The 26,681-nt window shown below is 39.2% G+C and overlaps 2 protein-coding genes across 2 annotated transcripts; both read right to left on the reverse strand.

Moving 5' to 3' along the window:
* Positions 1-246: 246 nt before the first annotated feature.
* On the reverse strand, positions 247-1,603 carry LOC121888365 (musculin). The gene is made up of 2 exons (XM_042399829.1): positions 1,069-1,603; positions 247-785 (listed from the first exon to the last, which is right to left on the reverse strand). The coding sequence occupies exons 1-2, from the start codon at positions 1,489-1,491 to the stop codon at positions 705-707; spliced, it is 504 nt and encodes a 167-aa protein (XP_042255763.1). The 5' UTR covers positions 1,492-1,603; the 3' UTR covers positions 247-704.
* A 2,444-nt stretch (positions 1,604-4,047) lies between these two features.
* On the reverse strand, positions 4,048-24,426 carry trpa1b (transient receptor potential cation channel, subfamily A, member 1b). The gene is made up of 28 exons (XM_042399708.1): positions 24,363-24,426; positions 23,960-24,124; positions 23,268-23,430; positions 22,868-23,043; positions 21,637-21,744; positions 21,320-21,428; positions 20,553-20,698; positions 19,685-19,821; positions 16,229-16,277; positions 14,928-15,027; positions 14,736-14,836; positions 14,039-14,214; positions 12,703-12,867; positions 12,385-12,499; positions 12,004-12,170; positions 11,502-11,592; positions 11,295-11,354; positions 11,100-11,192; positions 10,316-10,386; positions 9,985-10,141; positions 8,212-8,301; positions 7,652-7,821; positions 7,430-7,559; positions 6,991-7,173; positions 6,800-6,868; positions 6,475-6,576; positions 6,224-6,342; positions 4,048-5,374 (listed from the first exon to the last, which is right to left on the reverse strand). Exons 2-28 carry the CDS (start codon positions 24,053-24,055, stop codon positions 5,161-5,163), a joined length of 3,357 nt encoding a protein of 1,118 aa, XP_042255642.1. The 5' UTR covers positions 24,056-24,124; positions 24,363-24,426; the 3' UTR covers positions 4,048-5,160.
* Between the last annotated feature and the right edge of the window lie 2,255 nt (positions 24,427-26,681).

The raw sequence follows: 26,681 nt of genomic DNA on the forward strand, positions 1-26,681 counted from the left end.
CACAACAAAATATACTTTATTTAGAAACAAACTGTAGCTTCTGAGATTTCTCATGGCTTTCTTCATGAAGAAACAAACCGAGTATTGTCTTTATTGATCAAATCCTCAAAAGACATCTCTAGATACACGTCACTGGAAAAAAGACAAGATAATGAACACGTGTAGCCAGTCTGGCCTGACATTTCATTTTACCACGCACTCTGTGTTATGTTTGTGGATGATGAGGAATGAGACGATGACAACTGCTGTCTTGCCAGCTTGCTGGAGGGGATTTATTCTCTCGGGGGCGGTGTAAAACACAATAATATCAGTACAGCAACTTCACATGACCGGGTGTCTACATGCACACATCTCCTCAGCAAGGCCTGCAGCAGAATAGCTCAATCCACAGGAAGTAACATCGCCAAAATGTCAAAGGTCACACAACCAAAATACAATTAACAAATAAAAGCTCCCCAAAAGAAATATACACAGAAACAGGTATTTAGGCCTGAAAAACAAAAACAAACTGTGAACAGAGATGGAAAATGGATTATTGATGAAATATAAACACGTTCTGAAAGATACAACCCATACTGCATTAAAGATTGTGATGGATTTGAGTTTACAGGTGAGTACTGGAGAAGATGATTTCAGAGTCAATATTTCTGGTCATCTGCAGGCTTTAAAAGCAGAACTAAAGCTGGTCAATGAAGAGGGGAGTCCTAGGCTGTTGCTCCACAAAGTCTTACAGCGGCTGAGATGTCTGAGTCCTCTGATCGCCCTGTCATCATAAATGGCCAGGTCTGTCAAAGCAGAAGACAGCAGGTTTATCACACAGCCAGCACATATCTCCAGAATCATCATACATTGCAATAGTCTTGATGAAGAGATTACTACTGTACACTGATCATATCAAAGGCAAGAAATACATTTAAAATTCTAAGATTCAGGAATTAATTTGCTTTCTGCTCTTCTGAGGCAGTTTGAACAATTTATTTTACTTTAAAACTTTAAAGGTAGTTTTATAATTTGAACATGCTTACTATGCTGAAAAATAGAAGTTCCTGCAAAGTTTGAGGTCCATACCAGATTGACGGGGTGCGCAAAGCTGTTCTCGAATCGGTCATCCTGCAGAAGCTGTCTAAGGTGAGAGATGTAGCTAGAGGCGAGTCGGAGCGTGTCCAATTTTGACAGCTTGGTGTCCGCTGGTACCCAGGGCAGGCTGGTTTTTAGTCTGGAGAAAGCTTTGCTCAACACTCTCATCCGCGCCCTCTCCCTGGCATTGGCCGCGTTTCTCTGCGACTGCCGCGTTTCCTTCTGGTGCGTCTTGGACAGTTTGCGCCCCTCCTTGATCCTCCCGTCCTCACAGTCATTGTCCAACTCCTCATCCGAATAACGGGTGGGATTATAGCAAGTAACTTTCCGCGCCGTCCTCTCCAAAGGGTTTGCAGTCCTTCTCTGACATGTGTCATAGTCCTCAGCATCGCTTGTTACTGAGCCAGTGGACATGGCTGTTCCACCTGCGCCTGGAGGCAGACAGGAGTGGCACTTTGGGGACAGCAGTGACTGAAAATCTCAATTCTCAGAAAAACAAAAGGTGGAAGTCAACAGGCTATCAGCACTTTTAAAATATTCCCATTTGGTAACCCTCAGCCTGAAGCCCTAAAATGTCACCACTTGACTATGCTACAATACCAATTGCATGAGGTCAAGTCTGAAAATTGCAGTGCTCTCTAAAACTAAAACATGCCCCCTTGCTTTGCTACCCCTCTAATTTAAGTGTCCTGGACTTGGCATCTGTACAGTTTCTTCTGAACATTTCTCCTCCCCCTTTTTCTGCAAGCCACCATGACCTCAGTAAGACCACAACTCTATCTCCCTTTGTAAGACTGACGCTCATCTGCAACTTGATAATTATATTAAGCCTGTATATGAATGGCAAATTATTGGCAAATCCGGTGGAAGGTGACCCATGTAATTAAATTGCAAAAAATCATACTGATACATGCCTGAGGATTGATATTGCAAAACACAGAGATAATATGTTGTATCAGGAAGGCAAACTTTCTTAATAATGATACACACATTGCAACATTCGGAAGTGCACTCTGTATGTCCATGTAGTAAACATTTCCTTGGTTTGTCAGCTCCACAGATGTGTTGTGGTAATAGAAATGTCTTGAGGACCTTATCAAAAGTGCCTAATCCTTCGCTGGTTTCACAGAGGGATTGGGTTTCTGCAGATGGAGCAGCCTTTCACACGCAGTCTGTGTGCACCAGCCCCAGCTGTTATCGGTTCCCATGACATCTGGAGCGTTGGCATGACAAGGGTGTGGCACAGGGGAGGAGGCACCATCTTTATTCCCATAGTATCACAAACGCTCTTTACTGCACATCTCGCCATTTTCTTGTCTGTCCTCCAAACCTTTCTGAGAGCATCCACTCAGAGGCCAGACAGGACAGCATATTTTATTGTGCAGTGAGATCAAGAACTAAAAGAGAGGGAAAGAGAATGAAGGTACTCAAGGCCTCACTGGAAGCTGCAGGATTGCAAAATGTGTTTGCAAAGTTGCCATACTGCCTGAAAAGCTCCTTTCAGAAAAAGGAGTGTTATAGCAAACTTTGCCTGTCAGACAGCATAGTTGTTGTAGCCTGTGCAGTTTGTTAACATTGCAATGGAAAATACTGCAAGCACTGTGCCCACTGAATTTACAAATGCAAGTCAAGCCTTGGGGAAAACTGGAAGGAGATTTAAAGGTGTGGGATACTGGGAAATGCACAACCTCTACCCATAGTTACAGAAAAACCCCTCTAGTTTCTGTAAGATATTCTCAGAAAATCCCAGGTCCCTGTAAACTATCACTCCACATAATATGTGTGAAATTTAGATTTTTTTTATGACAATAGCAAGTCTCTGCCAAGGATTACCTAACTGCAGCTGAGATGCATGCTTGATTTTGGTAATAGGCTATGCCAGGGTCACTAGAGAGAGAAAGGGGGAATTACTGTACTGTGCACTGAGCTGAATGATGTACTGTATTCCAACAGTTCCCAGGATGGTGTGTAATTTATACCAACACTTTATTATTCTCTCTTTATTAAGCTACCAACATGTTCAGTGTTTAACAAGTGATTCAAGGGCAAAAATAATCACTTGTTCCTCTTTATAATGATATTCCAATTCAAACTTTGAAGTACCCTGTGGTTTTCCTCAGCTGTCATACACAAAGAATGCTCCTAAATCTAAGGACACATTCCTAAATTCCCCATAATCCTGCTCTTCCATGTAGTTTTCACGAGAAGACCTGACATCAGCTGGACCGTGCTCTTAGCTTATCCTTGGATGTGTCATGATGTTGAGATATGAGGTTCCACTTGTGTTGGTAAGACAGTCAGAGCTTCAGGCAGACTGCCATCTCATCTCCTGTCGCTGCATCTGTCAGCGAGGTGGACGGCCTGACTGACACAGCTGAAGGTGCAAGCTGAGGGATTCTGCTGTTGGATTTATTCCTCTTTTGATAAACTGTCTTTTTTTTTTTTACACAACACGAAAAATTATTTGCTACATGACACATATTTCCACCTGCTGCTTCATTCGCTGTCGCAGAAACAGGTTGAGATAAAACAAGGGTGCTCATTAGTCATTCTCTGCATGTAGTTCCTCAAATAAAAGCAGAAAATATTGTCGAAAACATCAGTGTAATTGATGGTTACATGGTTATTGTATTTGCCCTGGGAATAATTAAATTCAGGGCCAACAGTAATAAATATCACTTGAAACCTAACTTGAAGGGAGAACTAGCATTTGTCTATCAGCAAAGACTTTCAGGGGTCAGGACCTCCATTGGGGCCCTAAACTGGAGAAGCAGAGAGACAGGTGCAAGCTCATGATGTCAGAGGCCTTTCTCTGTTTCTCTCCCAACCTCATATGATTCCCACTGAACCAGCTTGCGACACATTGAGCTGGTGTGTGACACCAGTGAAGACACAAATCAGTGACAGCCATCAGAACTTTTTTTTTTTTAATCATTGCATACATACACCTATGCCAAGTACACATGGGCTTTCAAGGCACCACAATTACTATAAACCGGATCCAGATCCAGTATGTAGCACATACAAACAATACCGGACCAAAAAACCCAAAAGACTAATGATACCAGTTCATATAACTTACAAAATCTGAATTTCAGGCCTTCATGTCTACAACAAAATTCATAGGTTACTGATAAAGTCTATTAAAGTCCAAACTACTGGAGAAATGAAAGAAAAGTCTAATCAAATACTCAATTTTGCCTTCTTCTCCATGCTTTTGAGACAAAGTTAAACAAACTTAAACGCATCAAATCCATTAGAAAAAGGGTCTCTGTGGAATTGCTGCATGCACATACTGTATATTCCATATATACTGAGGTTTGACTCAGTTTTTAATGAAATTGACATGCCCACTAACTCATCCACACATGGGGAATTTCATCTCAGCTCTTAATTTATTGCAGCTGTAAATCCTCTCAGTGTCTCACTGTCTTGTGTGTCTTAACAAACAAACTGAAATTTGAAAAACAAACTGAAAAACGTATTTCCTCATTTTCGGGTATTTCAAAGTTGAAAGACACATGTAATGACGAAGTGAGACAAAAGAAGAGACAAAACATCATGTTTGAAAGATAGAAGAGCACATGCTGTATTGCACATTAGGGCACATTACAAGAAACAGCAACTGTGTGCGTGATAGAAGTATTGCAAGACTGCATACACAACACAGAATGACTTGACCATTGGTTTATCAGTGGGGTCACTGGTGTAACTTAAAAGTGCTATACTAGACAAGAAATGTTACTGTTTCAACCAACTGCATTGACAAAAAATTAATAGCACTAATACCATAGGTTTAAATTCAGTGTGCAACAGTATTCACTATTCCACATTTAATTGTTAAAATTCAAAACCACACAATAGTTAATAGTTAAAAGTCAATTAATTGCACTTAATTAAATGGATCACTTCAATATACATAGATAGTGAGTACAGTTAAGTTTTTTCCATCTGAAAGTCAGAGGCTCAATCTTGATATAATGAATAATGTGAAGTAGCAATATAATTATGCCATTATACTGTAACTAGACTTTTATAATGTAGTCACTTTTCAAAATTGCATATGTGTTCGTTTAATCTTCTTCAGTTTTTTTTGGACTCAATGGCCTTCATCAGTGGAACCCACCGAGACACAGTGCGTCCTCTTGGTTTAGTCTGACTCAAGCTTGGCCACATGCTGCCTCTGATGTTCACAGGGCCGTCGCACTCGTCTGCCTCCGAGGTGATCTCCATCTTCTGGATGATGAGCTTCAGGAGGTTGTGCTGCTTCTCCAGCATGCTTGACATTTCTTTCATCCTTCAGAAGAGAACAGCAGTTCATGTGGCTCAGTGACAGACTTCTTTTTAATTTTGTATAGAGTGAAAGTCAGGCATCTTAAGGATATACTTCTGAGTGATTCCATGTGCTTATTATAGAAAGGAATATAGTGGCTGACATCCTTCTGTGACCCGATCACAGTCTTTATTTCTTTATATCCACTAGGGGCTGCTCATGCATCAAAAACTATATTGGTAAAATGCTTCTTACTTCTTTCCCACTATGCCACTAGTTGCTGCATACCCACTGTACTTGGAGCGATAGCTCCCCACTATTTATTGTCCACTATCTCACTGGTATGCCTGCAGTCTGTTACGGTTCCAGTGAGTGGTGGAACAAGTACCCAGATCTTTAACTCAAGTAAAATTAAATACTCAGTTACAAGTAAAAGTCCAGCAAGTAAAATTTTACTTTAGTAAAAGTACAAAAAAATTACCAAAATTTGCTTAAAAGTACACCATATTGTATTATGATATATACTATGTTATTGGATTATTATTTTTGAGGCATTAATGTGTAAACAGCAATTTGATGTTGTACCTGGTGAAGGTGGTAATATTTGTTTACTCATTTACATACTGTTGAGTAGTTTAATTTATACAAAAGTATCATATTTTATAAGCTGATCATATGTTTTGTATGTAAAATCTCACAAGAAAGGTAAGGAGCAACTATGGCTGGCAGATAAATGTAGTGGAGTAAAAAGTATATTTGCCTCTGATTCTAAGGGGAACAGAATTATACTCATCAAATGGAAATACTCGAATAAAGTACAATTTGTACTTGAATACAATACTTGATTAGTTCCACCACTATTGCATGTTTTACCTGGACTTCTGCTTCTTGAGCTCATTCTCTATCACAGTAGAGCTCTGTGACTTGGCCTGCACATGACTCCAGACTTCATTTGTATCCTCTTCGCCTGAGATTAATTGCCTTATGAAGTGCTACAATCCAAAGCGGTCAGGATTAAGAGAGGGAAATTATTTAAATGGCATGTGTCACAAAAATAAATCAGTATACTGTTCATCATCTGTTTTTAGCATCACCACTTTTTCCACTTGCAAGTAAGAACATACCCTGGAGCACTTGCGATTTGGGTGAATGGTGATGGAGGGTTTGTCAACTCGTTTCATAAACCAATAAGGCAGCTTATCTTCCAGGGCAGTATGGAGATCAATCTGGAGTCAAAAATTCCAGATTTTAAGTCAGCCGGGACACTTTGGATAGGAATCTGCTACTGACAAGCTTTGTTAAACATAAAGGTTGCATGTTCTAGTTGTACACAGCACACTGAGCAAGCACAGAGCAAGCAGGATAAAAGATGTGATGTCTTCTCTGTTTGCAGCATACAGTATGTTTAAAAAAATGTTTTAGACACTAATGAGCCAATTCCATAAATACCTGCATGGCTATTCTTTTTAGGGCAGCATTCCTCTGTACTTCAGCAATATCTCCAACTGCTAAACCAATCTGCAACATAAGCAAATAACTATCTGCATTATTTGTCCAGCAACTCTAAAAATATAAACTAGTTGCTTTTATGTGAGAAGTAAATGAAAATGGACTTGATAAGAGCGACAGGACATGCTTACCATCAGGTTCACTAGCAGTATTGGCATGAGCAGAACAAAGGTCACAAAAATGAAGTAAGTCAGAAGACCAAAAGGAAGCTCATTTTTCAGAAAAGCATCCAGGAAGTTATTCTGGTAGTTCAGTTCTCCCACCATCATCACAAAGGTTTGCATCACTGAGAGCGGCACGCTGTCAAACTCTTTCTGATGGTACAAAAAGAAGAGCGCCAATGTAATTTTATTAATCATCACTGAATGACCATAGGTTGGTAAAACAAGTACAAAACAATATATCACAATATAACGTACAGAGGCCTAATCTTGATATCCAAATGCCCTAAAGTGTAATTTTTAACCCTTAATGAACATTTTCAATGTCAGTGGTTTCAGTGGTGTCAATGAATAGAATCAGTAAGTGATCTTATGCAGCATTTTGTCTTCTTGAGCTTTCTTCTCCTACCTGGTTGAGCATCAGAGCGTGGAACGCCAAACTGTACGCTAACATCAGGTAAAAGAACAGCATTACAATACGGACCAGTGTCTTCATGATCTCCCCAAACATCACAACATATATGCCAACCCCCTCAAACCTGGAGAAACAAGAGATCATACAAGTCAGTGGTCTTTGCACTATGAAAAAGACATTATGTTGAAATGGATCATCAGTTAGAGTGAACAGTACCGTTGGAGATAAAGGAGAAATCCCACCCAGGAGTTTAAAACTGCCATTGCCCCTGCTTGCCAATGTAATGAACCCTCTGCATTGAGCATGACAGGAATGATGAACAGAAGGGAGAAGATGGCTGAAAGCCAGTCACAATGGTTGGAATAATCCCTGAAGTAATTCCAACGCTTTCAAGTGACAAGAAAAGGAAAATCAGCAAAAATATGAAATAATTAGACAAACCAACAAACTTGTAGCTTTTTGATAATATTTCAAATTTCTGATGTGTTCTCACTCAAAGGTAACAGTACTTCACTTTAGCAGTCACGCACAACAACACTTTAACAGCATATTACTGAACATGTGATGTGATGCGGGAGCTATAGCTATAATAAAAAATGGCTTAAGTGTGGAGGTGACATTCTGACTGTGGCCACTCAGTGATCCAGCAAATCTAAATCAGAGGGTGCTAGTCCATCACATCTGATTGCTAGTGTGTCCACAAAGACCTGGTGCTGAGCAGATTTATGTGCACATGCTCTATGTGAGGTAATGACACTTGCGTAACAGCACAGTACCTGTTGTGATATCTGCACCACTTCCTTTGCTATCGAATAGATGTTTACGACCAAGACCATCATCATACACCAGGACAAGAACAGACTTTGCTGTGAAATGAAGAGCAATATCGAAATGTGCTTTATCTTGGAAGATTGTATCACACAGTAATCACAAATATATATTATGGTGAACCTTAAATGTAATCTGCATTTTTTTTCCTCAAGAAACACTGAACAAGATAATAGCCATTCTAACCTTCATGCCAGTGAATGTTTCAAATACAAGATAGCTCATAGCAAAAATGAGTAAGGTATAACATTGAGCAAGGACCTTGGAAATAATTATGTTGATTATATTGACTGAAGTAATTAAAATAAATTAAATACACTTTTCAAAGATTTCCTCTGACTCACAAGGTCACAGTGAAAAATGTATGTATACACAAAATCTGTGCAGGCACACTCATTTTGATCTTTCATATGATTAAAGGATAGGTTCACATTTTTTCAAGTCTGTCCTAAAATAAAAGTCAGGCGCCCAAATAAACACTGAAACTGTTTTTCTTGCTGTAATCATTCCTTCTGTTCATACTGGCCATTAAAAGATCCCTTCATAATGCACTTACAATGTAAATGACGGGGGATAAAATCCACAGCCCTCCTTCTGTGCAAAAATGTATTAAATGTTTATTTGAAGCAATATAAGGCTTCACAAGTCCAAATTAGTCAAATCGAGTCAATATCTTTTGAAGTTATTATCTTTTTAGTGCCAAATTCTCTCATTTTGACCTTTCACTGCAGCTGAACAGGAAAATACTGTCTGTCAGGAACAAAGAGGGAATTTTTTACTATAAAGATTGTAACTGTGGAAGATATAAACCTTATTTAACTAACTCAGACAGCTGAATGTAGCTCATATTAATTTCAGGTAAACTTTTAACCCTCACCCTACCAACATACTAGGACAACCGACTGGGGCCCCTGGGGACCCAAGAATAAACTACTGTAAGAACCAACCATCATAGCAAAATGTTAACTTGTTTCCTCTCAAAACATTATTGGTTAGGTAATTAATGTCATCTGAAAAAAATAGATTATTATTATTTTAGGAAAGTCACAGTTAATTTGCATATTGTTTAAAATGAAAATATATATTTTTCTTTAATACAAATTGCAGCTTTCATCCAAAGTACAATCTTTCCATAAAGCCTTCAAAATAACTGACAGAGTGCCCCCCCCCCCAAACACACACACCCCGATAGTGTGTGATACTTTAAATTGGGGCCCATGGCAAATATGAACTCAATAAATAGTTCCATTTATTAAAAATGCATAGGCGTAATTGGGTGCTTTTGACTGAGGTCCCCCAGGGCCCGAATACATTGGTATTTGTAAAAAGCATTAATTAAAACAGAAATAGAAGACAATGATATGAAGTTATTAGGAACAAATTGTTTGCCAAAGTTATGAAAAAATTGAATGATAGAATAAAGCACCTGTGAGATATGACAAAAAGTATACCTCTGAGGTCTGCAGGTACCCCAGTTGGTAGAATTAAGGTTTAATATAGTTTTGCTCAAATCGAGGAAAGTGGATTTTGTCCCCCATCGCTTTCATTGTAAACACATTTGAGGGGTATCTTCTAATGAACAGAGGGAATGATTATAGCAAGTAAAACCTGTTTCAATGATCATTTGGGCCTCTGACTATTATTTTAAAACAGACTTATGAAATTGTGAACCTATACTTTAAACAGAGCCAGAAACCTCTTTAATACAATGTCATATGTACCTTTATGAAAGATGTGGGCACCATATTGATACTGTGCTCACTTGTGTCAGTGGTGTTTATGGAAGGCCTGAGAGTCACTATCAGGTGAGTTAGGGGCAGCAGGCCTAACAGGTAAAAAAACATGTTAAGCACATGAGCCGTGCTCCCGTAAGCAACCCTGTGGATTATAGAGAAAGAAGGAGACAATTAGATCAGGAATAACATTAAAAGACTGACATTTGTTATAAATAATGTATTGATATCCACTGTGGAATAGAGCAAATCAATCCTCTTGAAATCTGGTCAGAAGTCACAAAATGTCACAAATAAGAAAATCACACTAAATACACACCACTTCATTTCCAGGTACTTTTTGCAGACCGGGTGGTTGAGGAGCTCAATGCGGTTGTACTGCACCATCGCCTGTAGAAAGAGTAACAGATATGTAGCCTGCTGTTAATGGCACATTTTCTGCAAGCAAGAAAGAACAGCCTGGCTGCTAAGATTTACAAGTACATGAATCTTATTGATCTCCACGGGCACAATGTATAAGATGATGTCAGTGGGAAAAAACATGAAGTCATGAAATGTTTTGTGAACATTTGGTGAAAGAGGAGATTGTGTTTTTGTAATATATTGAACAATACAATGTCATTATGTCTTACTGTAAAAGAAGTGGTGTTTGCTGGGTGGATGACTATGGCAGAAGATTGCAAATTGCACCTCAAAAATAGCTCAGAAATGTACATGTGGATGAGCACTTTTGGACTTCTGCTAGAATTATTACTCACTCTCGTCACTACAAAGTTTTTTCCTACAGTAGGAACCAGCGGTAGCATGCTCAGTGAACAAGGCTTCTAATCAGGGCAGGTAGAGGGCAGAGTAAAATCTGGGGAAGTCTTATGACAAAGCCACAAAACTTGGCTATGGTGTTGTAACTGTCACTGTCAGTGCAGAAAATTGGATGGAGAATAGTGTTGCCACTGTTCCTCATGGATAGGCATGTAGCTGCAATATATGGATGGATGGATGAAGGTGAGCGCTTAGGCCTATAGAGCCATATCATCATAGGGGGAGTACATTATTTGCATTCTACTGCACCAAAATTATTTTTGAGAAGAAAAAAAAAAGCTTACGTTGAGTGCAGCTAGTGGCTGACATCTTAAGGTCTTGTCCGTCGCCTTCTGCAGCGCAAGGGGAGCTTGGAGCCATTTGAAATCATATTCAATCTACACCACATAAAGAATTGTTTAATTTGTTTTACCTGGCAGATGCTTTATATAATATAGATTGGTTTGGTGTTTTGATGGTGCAGCTTGTAGCTTAATTACATGGTAATCAGGACTGTTATAATCATCGTCAGATTCCCTCACACAGCGGTCCAACAGGTGCTATTGACGAGAGTAGAAAAACACAGTGAGAGAGAACCTAAAAAAGTGTATCTAAGGCAAAACTGTGTAAAGAGATGAGTTACGATGACTACTGTGCACACAGATTTATGTGAAGCATGTTTTTTTTCTTCATTTCCCTTGGCAAACCTTGTAGGTCTCAGGCAGGACCTCAATCATGTCAAGTATTGGACATCGTTGGCTAGAGCCAGGTATGAACAGTATCAAAGCCTCTGCACATCTGGAAGAAGTAAAACACAAATGGAAATCACAAATCTTAAAACCACTAAAATATGAGTAGAATTTAAAAATGGGGACTTTAGTGCCCCCCAGTGGGAGTATCAAAAAAGAAACTGGTACCAGCACCACATGCCAATACTTCCATAATTTAGAAGATGGTATGGAGGCATAAATCATCTACAAAGAGGGAGAGGCTTTGAATGCTGGATCAATACAGACGCATGAGCTGACATGATTGATGACTTGAACACAAAGCCCAGAATCAGTGACTATGTTGACTCCACTGTTTGATTGGCAGTCTCACATTAACGAATGCAGCATATAAAAAAACCTGCAGTATAAAAGTTGTTTTAGGCTGAACTACTCACTTTTATTGTTCTCTACAGAACAGACATTTGCATTCATAACATACCTGTCACTGTCAATTACAGCATTGACTACATCTTTTCTCCCATTTTGCAGAGCTTCATGGAGGAACGATGTGTCATTCTTGTTTAAGATGAGCTCTGCCCCGCGAGCCAGCATGAGCCTGACTGCAGCCACATGCCCCGATCTTGCTGCAATGTGGAGTGCAGTGTTCTGGTGTGGCAATACACCGTAGGAGACAGTGCTTAGTATTTATCACAGAACAACAACGTCTGTATTATTCAATGCTACTGGTAGTGTGGGAATATTTGGAAAACAACTTACATATACTGTCATTTTTTTCTCACACTTGTCACCGCACAAAAATGCATAAATGAATTATGAATTTGGATAATGTTAAACTTTTTGAAATAACAGTTATTCATACCCCATCCTCGTCAGTTTTATCCAGTAACTTTAGATTGGCTGACAGGAGAATGTCCATAGTTTGTGTGTATCCCTCAGATGCAGCATGGTGCAGACACGTCCAGCCCTTGTAATCACTGTAGACATGCCAAACACTTCTCATAAAGTCACATGTATAAGAACTGTAAACAGATGGCCAGTACTGCAGATTTTGCAAGTGTAGCTTAACAGTACATAGAGGATAGTATAGTACAGTACTACATGTTTTTGTGTATATATGTACTTTTTATGTTTGTGCATGTACATGTTATTCCGTCTGTGCACATGTGTTTGCATTTACCTGTGAAAGAGAGCTCCTTTACGAAGCAACAGCTGTACCACCTTGGTGTGCCCGCCTGTTGAAGCCAAATGAAGTGGTGTCAGACCCCGCTCATCACCTTCATTTAGCAAGCGAGAGTCTGTGATGGTCTCCAATAATCTGTGACATGTATTGATGCGCCCGTACCTGAAAGAAAAGAACATGTAGTTGAAAACACTTTGATGTCAACAATGATCTGTTGATCTCTAAAATGGAAAAGCTTTTTGTACATTGCCCATAGCACGGGGGGTCGGAGGTCAGAGGGAGTTACAGCACAGTACCAGGGATTTAGTATCTTGCTCAAAGACATTAAATATTTCTGATACAGGGCTTAAACCTTGGCCTTCCAACACTAAGTCCAGTGTCCAGTGTCCAGTGTCACCCTGCAGCTCATAGGTAAAGAGTGTTTTCAAGCATGATTCACAGTGCCGCAAGCTGGGAGAAGTCATACTGAGAAGTGACATATTAGCTTGCGCTATGCTCTTTCTGTATCTCTAAGCCTTTTAAAGAAGGTCGGCAGCCCTTCTTCTCAGTGCAGTGGGATAGGTGAGGAAAGGGAATGAGGCGTCTAAAAGATGTAAGGTATGATATCATAGGGTGGCTTTCATTTGCCCTCTAGCTCTAATGAAATGGGTGTGCATAATAGAAAAAATCAATAACAATAATGTTGAAAGTCCACTCATTTCACACTATTAGTAACATTTCTCCAGTACCTTGCTAATTGAATTCTATCCTTTCGACAAGTCCTTTGGGTCATTGTAAAATGGGTGTGTCACAGCAGTTCATCTTCAAAAAGCTTTTGAGTACATAAATTGATCACAGGATTAAACAACTGAACAGTGAGACAACGTTTTTAAATGCAGTCACATTTTTCATTTGACCACTGTTGTTCAATTAGAGAGATAAAAGCCTTGGCTTTAGGAAGGTTGTAAGTCAAAGTCTTTTGAAGAGCCATTCTTCATTAATGTTTTATACTCTTGTGGAATCATTGATCAATACACATAGCTTGTTACAAAGTAACTGGAAGAATAGTGTCAGGGATGTGATCTTAAGCTGCCCATTGAGCTGGCACCACCTTTACCTGAAAACTCTTTTGGCTAGCGTAACCTTATTTAATATATTAAAAGATCAAACCTAAGACATTATTTTAGTATAGTGCAAAATTACACTGGTCAATGTCAACAGCAGTGACATTACGTTGCACTTGTTTGATCAAACTTGCCAAGGTTAAACAACTTTGAGTGAAAATCAAGTCAAATCAGCATTGTTTAGTTCAATGGTATGGAAAATCATGCCCTCAGGGACCAATCTAACTCACTGAGCAGCAAAGTGCAGGGCAGACTTCTTGTCCTTTGACTTGCATGCAAGGCCGACCTGCCCCGAGAGGCCCAGCATGTTCTTCACTGAGTCATGGATACCCAGTCTGCAAGCGTAGTGGAGCGGGGTACAGCCCTCATTATCCTCACAGCTCAGCAACGCCTTCACACTGCTATTCTGAAATTAGACCCATTATAAACACATTTATTTATATATACATAACAATGTACACTAATATGTGTATTAAACAAAGCACACAAGCAAAAAAAAATGGCACAAATTATATAACTTCCATCCAGGGCTACAGTTAAACACATACATACACGTGCACACCCACACACACACAGATTATATAAATAATAATGTACTGTAATAATTTCAGATTCAGGGAGATATCATTCATGCTCTGTCTACAACAACTATTAAGTGTATCAGCCTTCCTTTGTGGCTCATATTGAATGCTTTGACATCATTGTGCCTTTAGGTAGCCTATTGTGTTTCAAAGGACTATCAGCTGGCTTAGTGAGAGTGTAATGAACTTTATCCACTGGCCTTGAATGCATGCAGCTACAGCAGGCCCAAGACAAATTGTTCAAAAACAGTATAGTAATTAGAGTAGGTTCCAATCTCTTCATGACATCTTTGTCTAAGGAGGATAGAGCGCATTTGATAAACTACAAACAGGCTACATGGATTACCTGCAGTGCATCTTCTGGGAGATTTTTCAAACCCTTAGGCTGCTGAATGGCCAGATGAAGGAAGTTGCAACCAAATCCATCTTTTATATTTACATTTGCCCCTAAAAGACATAAATGTATGCATGAATGTGCACAACCTGATTTATCAGGCACCTTACAAATTATATGAGCTTAGCTGGCTATGTAGCTTACCTTTTGACAGAAGCAGAGCCACAGTACTCCATGCTCCACAGCTTGTAGCCAGCAGCAAGGGAGAGTTCCCCTTACAATCAATGCTGTTTAGGTCCGCACCCTGAGGAGAGAATGCACTTCAACCTTAGCATTGCCTCATTAATTACCGCATTAATTTCACCACACATTGCTGTAATTATCTGAAACAAATGAGACCGTCATGGGAAAATTAGCATGGTCTATATTAAATTCTACCCTGCCTTTCACATTTTTTTCCACATCCACAATTTGCATAGAGAATTATGCACTGTTCTGTGGCAAATGGGAAGGTGTCTTACTGTAAAACTATACAAAACATATACAAATACAAAAACTATACTGTTCCGAAGAATGTGAGATGTGTAGTGTAAGAAAAGCACTGATTCATTGATAAAATGTAATGGGCATTAGATAAATAAATCAAAAAAATATTTGGTGGGATTGTAGGAAATGGTGCCAATAAGAGTGTCTAAAAATGGACATGAATATAATTCTGTTCAGTTAAGTAAATTTGACACCAGAGATGGGGAAAGTGGCCAGAAGCAACACAAATAAATGAGAAAAAAAATGGCTCTGATTTTGACAAATGCCACAAATAAAATGTCATTAACACAGAATAACTGCTGGTGACAGTTATTATGACATATCAAAACCATAAACCATCACAAATATCTATGAATCTAGTGGCAAAGCCAGATACTGAATTTATCCTCTGCTACTAGTTGGTCCTTAGTGCCAGGTGATGTCACTCTCAGTGAACTGTTTTATGGTTTCAAAGATAAACACGCTTAGTGTTTAAAGGTTTATTTCCTGTTGCAGTGTTTGCTAACTGAGTCAGGAGACGAACTTGGACCCAAGCTTTTACCTAGCAACACAGTAAATGGTCTCTAACGTGCAACAGATGGTGACAGGTGGTCAACAAGCATTTGGTAGCACCTTTTAACATGTAGTAAACTAAAAAGTGTGTGTTTGAAATTGCAAATATTGTCTCATGGTCGCAATAGTAAAGTGACAGAATGATCCAATCACTAAATGAAATCCATGCAGTTGTGGCCACCATAATATGACATTTATAAGAAAGTCCTCAGAACAGATTATTTGACAAATTTTGACAATTTCAGTATTAACAACAGAAAAACATACAGTTTTACCTTTCCTGATCCCATGCCATGCACTTAAGGCAAGAAATGAATAACATGATACTGGAGCTGGGAATGCGCTGCGCATAGCAGCTGCGAGGTAATGAATGTTCATGTTTGTTTGTGCATGTGTGCCTTATTTACCAAAGAAATTAGGTACTCTGCCAGCTCCATGTGGTCAAATATTGTAGCCCTGGAAAAGTAAACACAGTTGTTGTAAACCAGACACACAACACACTCACTTTGTGAGTCAAGCTTTTATTTTAATACTGACAGATGTTGAAAAGGGCGATTATTTCCAATTCTGTGTTGTCAGAGCATGATATAACAGCCAGATTTCCCTTCATGGTTACATGTTTTATCTCTTGGATTGTAATGGCTACTAATTCCTGGTATTTTAGTGACATAAAGAGAGAGACTTTAATGGATGAAAGATGATTTCCATGACTGAATGATAGCCTTGAAAGACTTGATAATCCAGAAATCTCCTAACCACAGATGATGCTATATCTGTTGAAAGAAGCCAGCATGGCCCTCTTAGAGGTCATAGGTTATCATACCAGCTATTAATTAGTGAGTTTAGTGTTGCATTAGGGCAGTTCCAACAGGAAAAAATAGCAACAACTTAATCATAATGCCTTTTATGAATACTACTATGACTTGTTTTAATCGCTATAAGGCCTAGCAATTTAAAACAATGATAACAGGGTAAGAAAAAATGTAAATGTAAGGATTTTTGCTTCCAGGTGTTAATATGAGTGTTAACAGGGTTGCATACTACACAAGGATCTATATATAGTGCTGCTTGAAAGTTTGTGAACCCTCTAGAATTTTCTCTATTTCTGCATAATGACCTAAAACGTGATCAGTTTTTTACACAAGTCCTAAAACTAGATAAAGGGAACACAATTAAACAAAGGAGACAGAAACATTAAACTTATTCATTAATTTATTGAGGAAAATTATCCAATCTTACATATTTGCGTGAGGCAAAAGTATGTGAACCCTTGCTTTCAGTAAGTGGTGTGACCCTCTTTTGCAGCAATAACCTCAACCGTTTGCGGCAACTGTTTATCAGTCCTGCACATTGGCTTGGAGGAATTTTACTGCCCAATTCAAGTCCTTCCACAGCATTTCTATCAGATTAAGGTCAGGACTTTGACTCAGCCATTCAAAAACATTAACTTTCTTCTGCTTTAACCATTCTTTGATAGAACGACTTGCGTGTTTAGGGTCGTTGTCTAGCTGTATGACCCACTTTCTGTTGAACTTCATTTCACAGGCAGATACCTTGACATTTTCTTGTAGAATTGCTGGTTCAAGTCAGAATTCATACCTCCATCAATGATTGAAAGCTGTCCAGAGGCAGTAAAGCAGTCACAAACCATGGTACTGCCACCACCATGTTTCACAGACAGGATAAGGTTCTTACTGGAATGCAGTGTTTGCTCATCGCCAAACATAACGCTTCTCATTCAAGCCGAAATGTTCGATTTTGGTCTCATCCATCCACAGAACATTTTTCCAATCACCTTTTGGCTTATCCACATGGTCTTGAGAAAACCGTAGATAGCACCAATGTTCTTGTTGGAGAGAAGTGGCTTTCTTCTTGCAACTCTGCCATGCACACCATTGATGTTCAATGTCCTCCTGGTGGTGGACTCATGAACATTGACTGTAGCCACTGCAAGAGAGGACTTTAGTTTCCTAGATGTTACCCTGGGGTCCCTTGTGCCCTCCTGGACTATTACACACCTTGCTCTTGGCGTGATCTTTGATGTTTGACCACTCCTGGGGAGGGAAACAATGGTGTTGGATATCTTCCATTTGTACACAATCTGCCTGACAGTCGACTGGTGGAGTCCAAACTCTTTAGAAATGGTTTTGTAACCCTTTCCAGTCTGGTGAGTATCAGCAACTCTTCTTCTAAGGTCTTCAGACATCTCCTTTGTTTGAGCCATGACACACCTCCACAAACCTGTGTTGTGAAGCTCAGACTTTGATAGTGAAGACCTAGATTTCTCTTCTTTAAATAAGGCAGGGCCTCCCAGACTCACACCTGATTGTCGTTCCATTGACTGAAACACCCAACTCTAATTTCCCCTTCAAATGAATTGATAATCCTAGAGGTTCACATACTTTTGCCACACACAAATATGTAACATTGGATCATTTCCCTCAATAAATAATCGAACAAGTGTAAAGTTTTTGTCTCATTTGTTTAACTGATGTCTCTTAATCTAGTTTTAGGACTTGCATGGAAACCTGATCATGTTTTGGGTCATATTTATGCAGAAATAAAGCAAATTCTAAAGGGTTCACAAACTTTCAAGCAGCACTGTAAATGCCAGTGTGAGTGAGCCCAAAAAGAATTCAATCAAAGCAAGAATCGGGTTCCATCTACAGCATAGGGCTAATTGCTTAGCAGTCCTTGGGCACACAGCTCCACCACAAATGGGACACATCCCAAGGTTTAAGACTGAACCATCTTCCTTGACAACATCCAGACTCCAGGACAAACAATCAGGTTATATGATAGCAATCTACAAATGTCTATATGGCAGTGGTACCAAGCCAGTACAGTATATGGCCAAACTGCTATGATGGTGCACAGACCTGGAAAGTATACCACTCACATTTCAGGTATAATATCGACACCACCAGCATACTGTAGAATTAGTGCCAGCCAAACACCATGTTCAGTGGGTTAGGCAATTGTATTTGATGTTGTGGAGTTAATGCAACAGTTTGCCATTTTTAGGAAATATTCTTATTCTGTTCATTCCCAAGAGTTAATTGAGAATATATGTACCATTTTCATGTCAGTTCACCACCAGCAGCCAGTTAGCTCTGCTTAGAGAAACAGCTAGACTGGCCTTGTCCGAATGTAAAAAGAATCTGCCATAAGAAGTGCAAAAATTACTTCTGTAGTTTTGTGAAGGTTATGTGCCACTTTCTGAAGTTTCTGACTCCAGGAAGTCACTGCATCCAGCTAAGAAATAGTCCCACACCAGAACCTGTGATTTTTACACATAGATTTTTGTACGTTTTAAACAAACAAGATAAGTGTTTAGTTAAATAGCTTTAGAAGTGCCAGTAGATTGATTTCTTTACCTTTGACAGAGCCAGGCTAGCTGTTTCCCCATTTTTCAGTCTTTATGCTAAACTACGCTGTTTGGATACTGGCCATATATTAGGGGACAGACATCCGAGTGGTATCAGTCTTCTCATCTAAATCTTGGTATGAAAGCAAATGAGCATATCTCCCAAATGTCATATGATTTATTTAAGTCCTAAATGGGAAGGGACTGGCAGACAACAAATAACAACAAAGCTCAGCTACACAGACCAGTAGAAGAACATCATGAAAAGGTGTGGTATCAGTTGTCCAATGGGCAGATGGCTGAAGAAAAAACATTATGGAGCTAAATTTGCATCTTACCATTTTTGAAATGCAGTAGAAATCAACAAAGAGCCTCCACAGCCACATCCATTGGCATCATCAACACATACAATTAATGGAAGCACAATAATCGGCAATTTTTCATTTACTGCTTATGATCAGTGAACTATGTGGGTGGAGGGATAGGGGAAGCCCACCTGTGTAGAGGGGTCTGACACGCCCCATCGGTTAAGTTGATGATGTCTTCCACTCGGTCATAGGAGGAGAGCATCAGTTTGACTACCTCAGTAGCACCCTGGGTGCAAGCCAAATGAAGTGGTGTGGATCTGTCATTCTGGACAGCAACAAACATGGATATATTATGAGCAATGAATAATGAATAAATATAATGAATATTCACAGGCTCTTCAAAAATGATTCTAAACAGACACTGTGACATACTGAGCTTGACAGAGCAGAACAAACATACACACACAGGAATAAGTATACACACCGGCTCTCACATATACTCATTTACACACACACATACATATTGTACACTTCCCCAGTGTAACATTAGCAAAGTATCTCCCAGACTCGCTGGCTGAGCACTGGGGGCTGTAACACAAGCCTTTAATGAGATAACCAGGACTGGCAGGAGGAGGCCAGTGATCGCTCCACTCAGCTCCACAATGTAAGTGGGGGTAATTTGTATCAATTTAGCCAACCGAGGCTATTACTGTACTCACTATTCCTGCTGTAGCTCTGGCCACTAGCCCAGGGATAGACATAACGATCACTCCCAGATGGGCGTGATAAGACGGACGTGCCCTAACAGTACAAAGACTGAAACCCTTTGCCAGGGAAATGCTTTACAGGTGTAGGCAAATGAGATCTAAATTAAAAAAACAATGCAAATCTGACAAAGGCCAGACAGAAGATGAATAGTGATGCTTGTAATCTGCATCTTCCAGGTGTTAATGTGTTTATGTAGAATGGTAGAACAAACATTGGAGCTTTGACAACCAAATATTTTATGGAAAGTGCAGAGTGCTAGTGCAATACCAACATAGAGTGAACTGTTACCTGTTGTTGGTCAACCTTTGCCCCAGTGGCAATACAGAGACGGATGGCTTCAATGTTTCCACCACGTACAGCCAGATGGAGGGGACTGCTCATGGACTTGTCGAGATAGTTGATGTGAGCTTCAGCTGAGTGGCCGAGCTCTTCTCCTGTCAGCAGAGAATTGAATGAACAGTTTCTTAATTGTGAGTAATATTCTAAATTCACATCAGGATTATAAAAAAAGGTTTCTTTATTCATGCCTATTGGTATAAGCTTATTTTTTAACTTCTGTCAATCTTTCATGGGTATTTCAACTGCAGGGTCTTAATCAGACACCCTCCTCCCTCTACACTGAGATTCTTGGTTTTTACTGTTTTATTGGAAGGAAGTAATAAGTAAACTGTTTTCATTCATGGTGGGCTGTCTGTGTAAACCCTCAAATAACAGAAAATGTGAATGCTGATTAATTGCCTTGCTGAGCAACCACAAAATTATCATAATATTTTGTGCTCTGACTAAACTTTTCCACAACAACACTGGATTTACCAGCAGACCTCCCAGGGTGGATAAACACAGTGACAATCTGTTGGCCTCTGTACAAGACAGCTTGAGTATTTTTCTACAAAATGTCTCTGGGGGCTTCAAAAGTCTGCTAGCAGCTACTACCTGACTGAGGTGAACTTGTTTGTTATCCATCAGTTTAATAGGCTGTTTGGCCTTGTTTAAACTTTTTTTTACTATCGTCAGCAATTTCAATTTTTGATGTTAGATCATTCCTTTTGTCGTACCGGCCTTCAGGATCACTTCCATGGCTGTTTTTGCACCTGCGAAAGCAGCTGCGTGCACAGCGTAATGGCCGAGTTTGTTCTGTTGGCAAAGGTGTGCTCCATGCTTTATCTTTGACAGAGAGGAGAATGGATGGAGAGAAAGACAAACAGAGAGAATTCTTTGTCAGAGACAAAGCTGCAGTGAGCTGGCCATCAATATAAAGCACAGCTACATAATCTGTTCTGTACAGATGAGTAGTTATCTTTTACGAGCCGGTGCAGGAAGACAGTACAACTGAATGAATACATGAGTATGAATGCATCACTCTTGTATATACCAGTGTGCTGAGAGCCTCATAGTTATTGATGGAGCAGGCCAGCATCACTGGGGTGTTCCCAAGGTCTCCAGGCAGGTTACAGTCTGTAGCATTGTAGGACAGCAGGAGCTGCAGGGGGGAAGAGATAAATACTTTACAGTCTTCAGTGTCCTCAACTCACCTACTTATACACTGACATCCTTCACCATACTGCAGCTGTGTGAGTCTATGAACAACAGCCAAATGCTACAGGGATGACAGGACAAGGTCTTTCCAAGTAAATAGTTGAGTCAGGTTTTGTCAGTACGTAAACACGACTTTAGAACAGCAGTGGATGCTCCAGTTTGTGTAAAAGTTATTAAGCTTACCATCTTTCCATAAAGTAGATTTGAGGTAAAAAAATAAATGTGAAAACTACATTGTATTTCCTGTTGGCATTCAATCAGTATGGAAGATTTTTTTTAATGTCAGATTACAGCAATGAATCATCACATCTAATTATGAACAAATAAATGTAAAATGCAACCATCTAATAATTAATATCCAAAACAAATAATGAAGGATATTTAATTTGTGGAGTTTCTTTTTTGGACTGTCTTTTCTGATTTAATGACAATTCTACCGCTCTATTCATTGTTTGATGGGAGATTCTTCATTGTTTGACCTTTCTATTTATGATGGTTGGCTTTTCCTTAATTACAATGTTGTTAGTTGATGTTTGGCCTTTCATTATTAGTTATGGCTTTACATTATTAGTTATGGATATTTATGGTTGGATTTTACATTATTTGATGATGTAATTTGTTGTTTGAAGAGTTAGGGTTTTAATCAATAGACGTTATGATTCATTGATGTAATCTGACATAAAAAAAAGCTCCCATAAATCAGAGTGATCAAAGCTTGGTTAGATAAAATGACTTAGTAGTCCATAATAGTACAGCAGCAATATCACATTTAAATTTGCACCACTAAAATAAAAAGAATGATGCCATTCTAAAAGATTTAGAAATATTAGCTGTAACATATACTTTACCATGGAATCAGCATTGACAAAACTATTACTACTACTGTATGCATTAAGTTGTATACGTGTACTTATATGTTTGAATATGTTTAAAGTATTGACAAGAGTAGCGAGAGCCATTTGCACTTAAACATTACTTTGCTGCTACAATGACCTTGTTTTTCTAAGAAAACACAAGAACAGAACAGCAAACACATTTCATATAAATTGCTATTTCAGCTTCCTCACCTCCACCAGGTTGTTGTGTCCATGGCTGACCGCCAGATGCAGAGGGGACAAGAGGGCCATGTTGAGGACATTGGGGTCGGCCCCCAGGTCCAAAAGAGCCGTGCAGCTCTCCGCCTTGTTCCTCTCCACTGCCCAGTGCAGGGGCACATTGCCCTGCTCATCACAGCTGTTCAGCTCTAGGAGGGAATACAAGAGCACATGCAGAGAGACACACCCACATACACAAATACATAAAGATGCATGTAGATACAAGCTACTCTTATATGTACCAGATTCAGTGCATAAATATCAACATACTGTTCCATACAGTAATTTAAAGACAGACTTACAGTGATCTACAGTACACATATTTTACCTGTGCTGGAGTGCATCTTATGATCGATGGCTGAGGCATGCTTACCCTTTGAGTCTATGACAGTGGTGATGGATTGGATGAGGGTGACGTGGCCCCCTGCGGCAGCGTGATGAAGGGGACTGGCTCCACATTCATCTCTCTCTTTCAGGACCTCTGGGCTCTTCCTCACCAAGTTCTCCAGGAGAGCCAGGTCACCCTTCTCAGACAACTAATAAATAATATAAATAATAAAATAATATAATACAGTGAGAGTGAGGATAATAGCCGAGCCTGATGTTATCTGTATGTACTTTTCCATTTGTCTTAATGCTTTTTAACACTAATAGTCATTAATAGCTACCTTGCTTGATGTTTCTTTTTCAATAGTTGAAGAACATCTGTTTGTCAGTTCTTCAGACCACTGGCTATTATAATCAAAATTTCAATTTGAATGAAATACTGCAACTCACATAACATTATTATACAATGCTAGAGTTGTTATCAGGTCTCTGGCATATTCAGGCATCTACTCAGCTCTTCACAGTGGTTTTCTTTAAGGTTACACAGGATTGGGATTACTGATGGGGTGTTACATAAACACTCCTCATATTATGAATACTTGTAGAGGAAATAAATCCTCTTTTAAAATACTTTATTGTAGACCTTTGTGATTTAATAAATGGCCATTTGCTTTATAAAATACGTTTTATTTCTTTTCTTTTTTTAAATTTCCACACAGCTTGATGACAGTTGCTCACCTCAAATATATTTAGATTTGCCAGGGCTGGATCCTCATCTTCTATCACATATGTATAACAACTGGTCTGTCGGGCCACCTCCCTGCTGAAGTTCATCACTCAATAGTAACTCGGTGAAGACGAGCCCTCCGTGCCCGCATGAAGGGTTATGGCAATGACACGTGTCTAAACATAACCACATATACACAGAGATGAACATGTCCTTATGCATGCAACAACTAAATACTAAAATAGAAAACAAATCCACCATAGTTTCAATCAAGTCATACTACTGAGTATGTACAGCCTGCTTTACAAGTAAGAAGAACAGAGAGTGTTATGTGACTGAGAGGGCAGATAACGCCTTAAGCCATAGGCTTCTCTCGCCATGGGGGGATATGGGCACAGATGACTTTGTCTTTACCCAGAAGGGCATTCAGATCCACAGAGTGTTTGGTGGTTGGAGCCCTTGTCTTGAAGAAAGCAATTATGTTCTTCACAGCTGGGGGGCAGCTTGTTTGAGTCTGTCCCAGGTGTCCTTGGGTGATCCTGGGTGAGCGAGATTGAAAAAGAGCTTGTAATTGTATTGTATGAGGCCCTCAGTCACATCAAAAGGCCAAACAACAAATGGCATTTGGTGAGCAAATTACTATGGAGAATTCTCATTGGAAATTCCCTCGACCTTATGCAGTAGAGTTCCTTTGGTGTGTACTGTGACTGATCGGAGTTGTTTTCAGGTCAAAACAGCAACCAAGTTTAGAGTTATTTTATGAAAATGATATTTTGTTTCTATCACTCATTTGATTTATGGTACGTTTCTGCACAGCAAGTGACAAGTTTGTGCAAGATTATATTGTGTGGGTCAGTGCACATGAATGAACATTCTCTACTGGCTTCTTTAAGGTGAGCAGAGTGACTCCCTCCAGATGAGAGATCAATAATTAACCTTTGTGGGCTGTGGTCACCATGGCAATTGATTTATTGATTGATTCACTATTCTTCAGGAAGCTCTGCAGATTAATAATGGATTGTTCTAGCCAGTAAGAATCATATCGTAAAAGTGTAGCTCTCACTACAACATACAATGTTTGCTTCAGGGGACAAGGGTTTACCTTGTTCGCACCAATTTTGTTACAGGTGTAAAATTATTTTTGATAGTATTTCTTCCAAAGAGGACCCAGAAATGCAGTATAATGTAGGTTGCCCATGTTTGTAATAAGATACTGGAAAACACTTCCACCTGAGAGAATCCATTACAAACCATCGATATAATAATACTACTCATACTTTGATCAACTCAAGTCTTGACCACAATGCAATTTATATTAGTCCTCACAGTGAATATACCTTACTCTACCTTCTCTGTAGTTAAGAAAGAATTTAATTTTACAGTTAAACCAGTCAATGTGGCTTCGTTTTCTTCAAATCAAATTTGATAATGACCCACTGTGTGTCATCACCAGCAGTAAATTAGTGTCATTGGGTTTTGAAATTGAGCCTGCCACATATCTGTTTGCAGAGGCCATGTGTACAGGAAGTGCACTAATGGGCATTGTGAAACACATCTCCCAAACAGCAGAAATAAAAGGGGTAGATATAATTTTACTTAACAATGACATCCCTGCATGCACGGGTTACACGTAAACTTTTGCTCATATAATTTAATAAAAATATAAAATAACGTATTACTTAAGAATAAATACAATGACCAGTGCATGTTTAATAATAGATGTATTCTTAATTAAGGATAGATCATTGGCTACAAAAGTACTAAAATACTAAAATCAGATTTAAAGTGGCTAGATTGTGTTAATATTGTGTGATGTAAAGCTGAACCGATTGTATTATTTGATGACACTTGTTGAACATAACTCACCCTCTGAACAATAACTGATCTTTATCAAACTACACTGAATACTTTTTGACATTTTAAGTGAAAAGCCACCCACAACTTGAAATTGAAACATACTTTTCACAGTGCAAAACATATGACAACATCTGTAATTGTTAATCATATTTTCATTTACCCTCATTGTCTCATAGATAAATAAGCAGTAGCATTAAAAAATAAAAGACAAAGTTGAAGATATGATGCACTTACTGTATTTGTATGAAGGTTGTGTTGAGCTGAGCAATCTTGATGTTCTCCTCACCAGTGCGAAAAGGGCTTTAAATAGTGTGGGGGCAAGCCACTTCCTTGTCTCTCTCCCACTGTAATGCAAGATGCTGCCCCTTGTGACCAATTTACTCTCATCATCTTTTCAAAGAGAAGGCTATGCCCATGTTGTAATACTTTAAGCAGCAAACATGATATCTCCAGTTACTCATGATAAGTTTTAAAGTGCCTGTATGACTGATACTGATTTTATGAGGAAATGTGATTTTTACTTTTTAATCAACTCTCTTTTTTCATTTTGTGCCTATTTACAGACTTGAAACTTTTGTTCCACCACAGGACCTGAGGAACCTGAGCATTCGTTCAAGTTTGCCTGCATTATTGTTAGTATTTGAAAGGCAGGGCCCCCCTGACATTTTCAAGAAACTTGACCACCCAGCTGCACATGAACATACTGTATACCATTTATCAAACTGCACAGTTAAAGCTATTTCCTATACCACCCGTGTTTGGGATAATGCCTACTCAGCTGCCTTTTCTCATAAAGCAAGTGACTTTTGACAAGATAGATTGAAGGCAACCTTTAAGACCTCCTTGTTGATGGTGGGATTAAGGAAATATTCCACA

Source organism: Thunnus maccoyii, chromosome 21 (genome assembly GCF_910596095.1).
Source record: "Thunnus maccoyii chromosome 21, fThuMac1.1, whole genome shotgun sequence".
Classification (NCBI taxonomy): Eukaryota; Metazoa; Chordata; class Actinopteri; order Scombriformes; family Scombridae; genus Thunnus; species Thunnus maccoyii.

What these genes read in the sequence shown, in the direction of transcription:
- LOC121888365 (XM_042399829.1), bottom strand. Translation starts at nt 1,491, where the DNA reads ATGTCCACTGGCTCAGTAACAAGCGATGCTGAGGACTATGACACATGT. An exon ending in TTGCGCACCCCGTCAATCTG is followed by an intron (nt 786 to 1,068) that starts GTATGGACCTCA and finishes CTGCTTTGACAG; the next exon opens with ACCTGGCCATTTATGATGAC.
- trpa1b (XM_042399708.1), bottom strand. Translation starts at nt 24,055, where the DNA reads ATGAACTTCAGCAGGGAGGTGGCCCGACAGACCAGTTGTTATACATAT. An exon ending in ACGCTCTGATGCTCAACCAG is followed by an intron (nt 7,174 to 7,429) that starts GTAGGAGAAGAA and finishes TTGTACCATCAG; the next exon opens with AAAGAGTTTGACAGCGTGCC. An exon ending in TACTGCTAGTGAACCTGATG is followed by an intron (nt 6,869 to 6,990) that starts GTAAGCATGTCC and finishes CTTATGTTGCAG; the next exon opens with ATTGGTTTAGCAGTTGGAGA.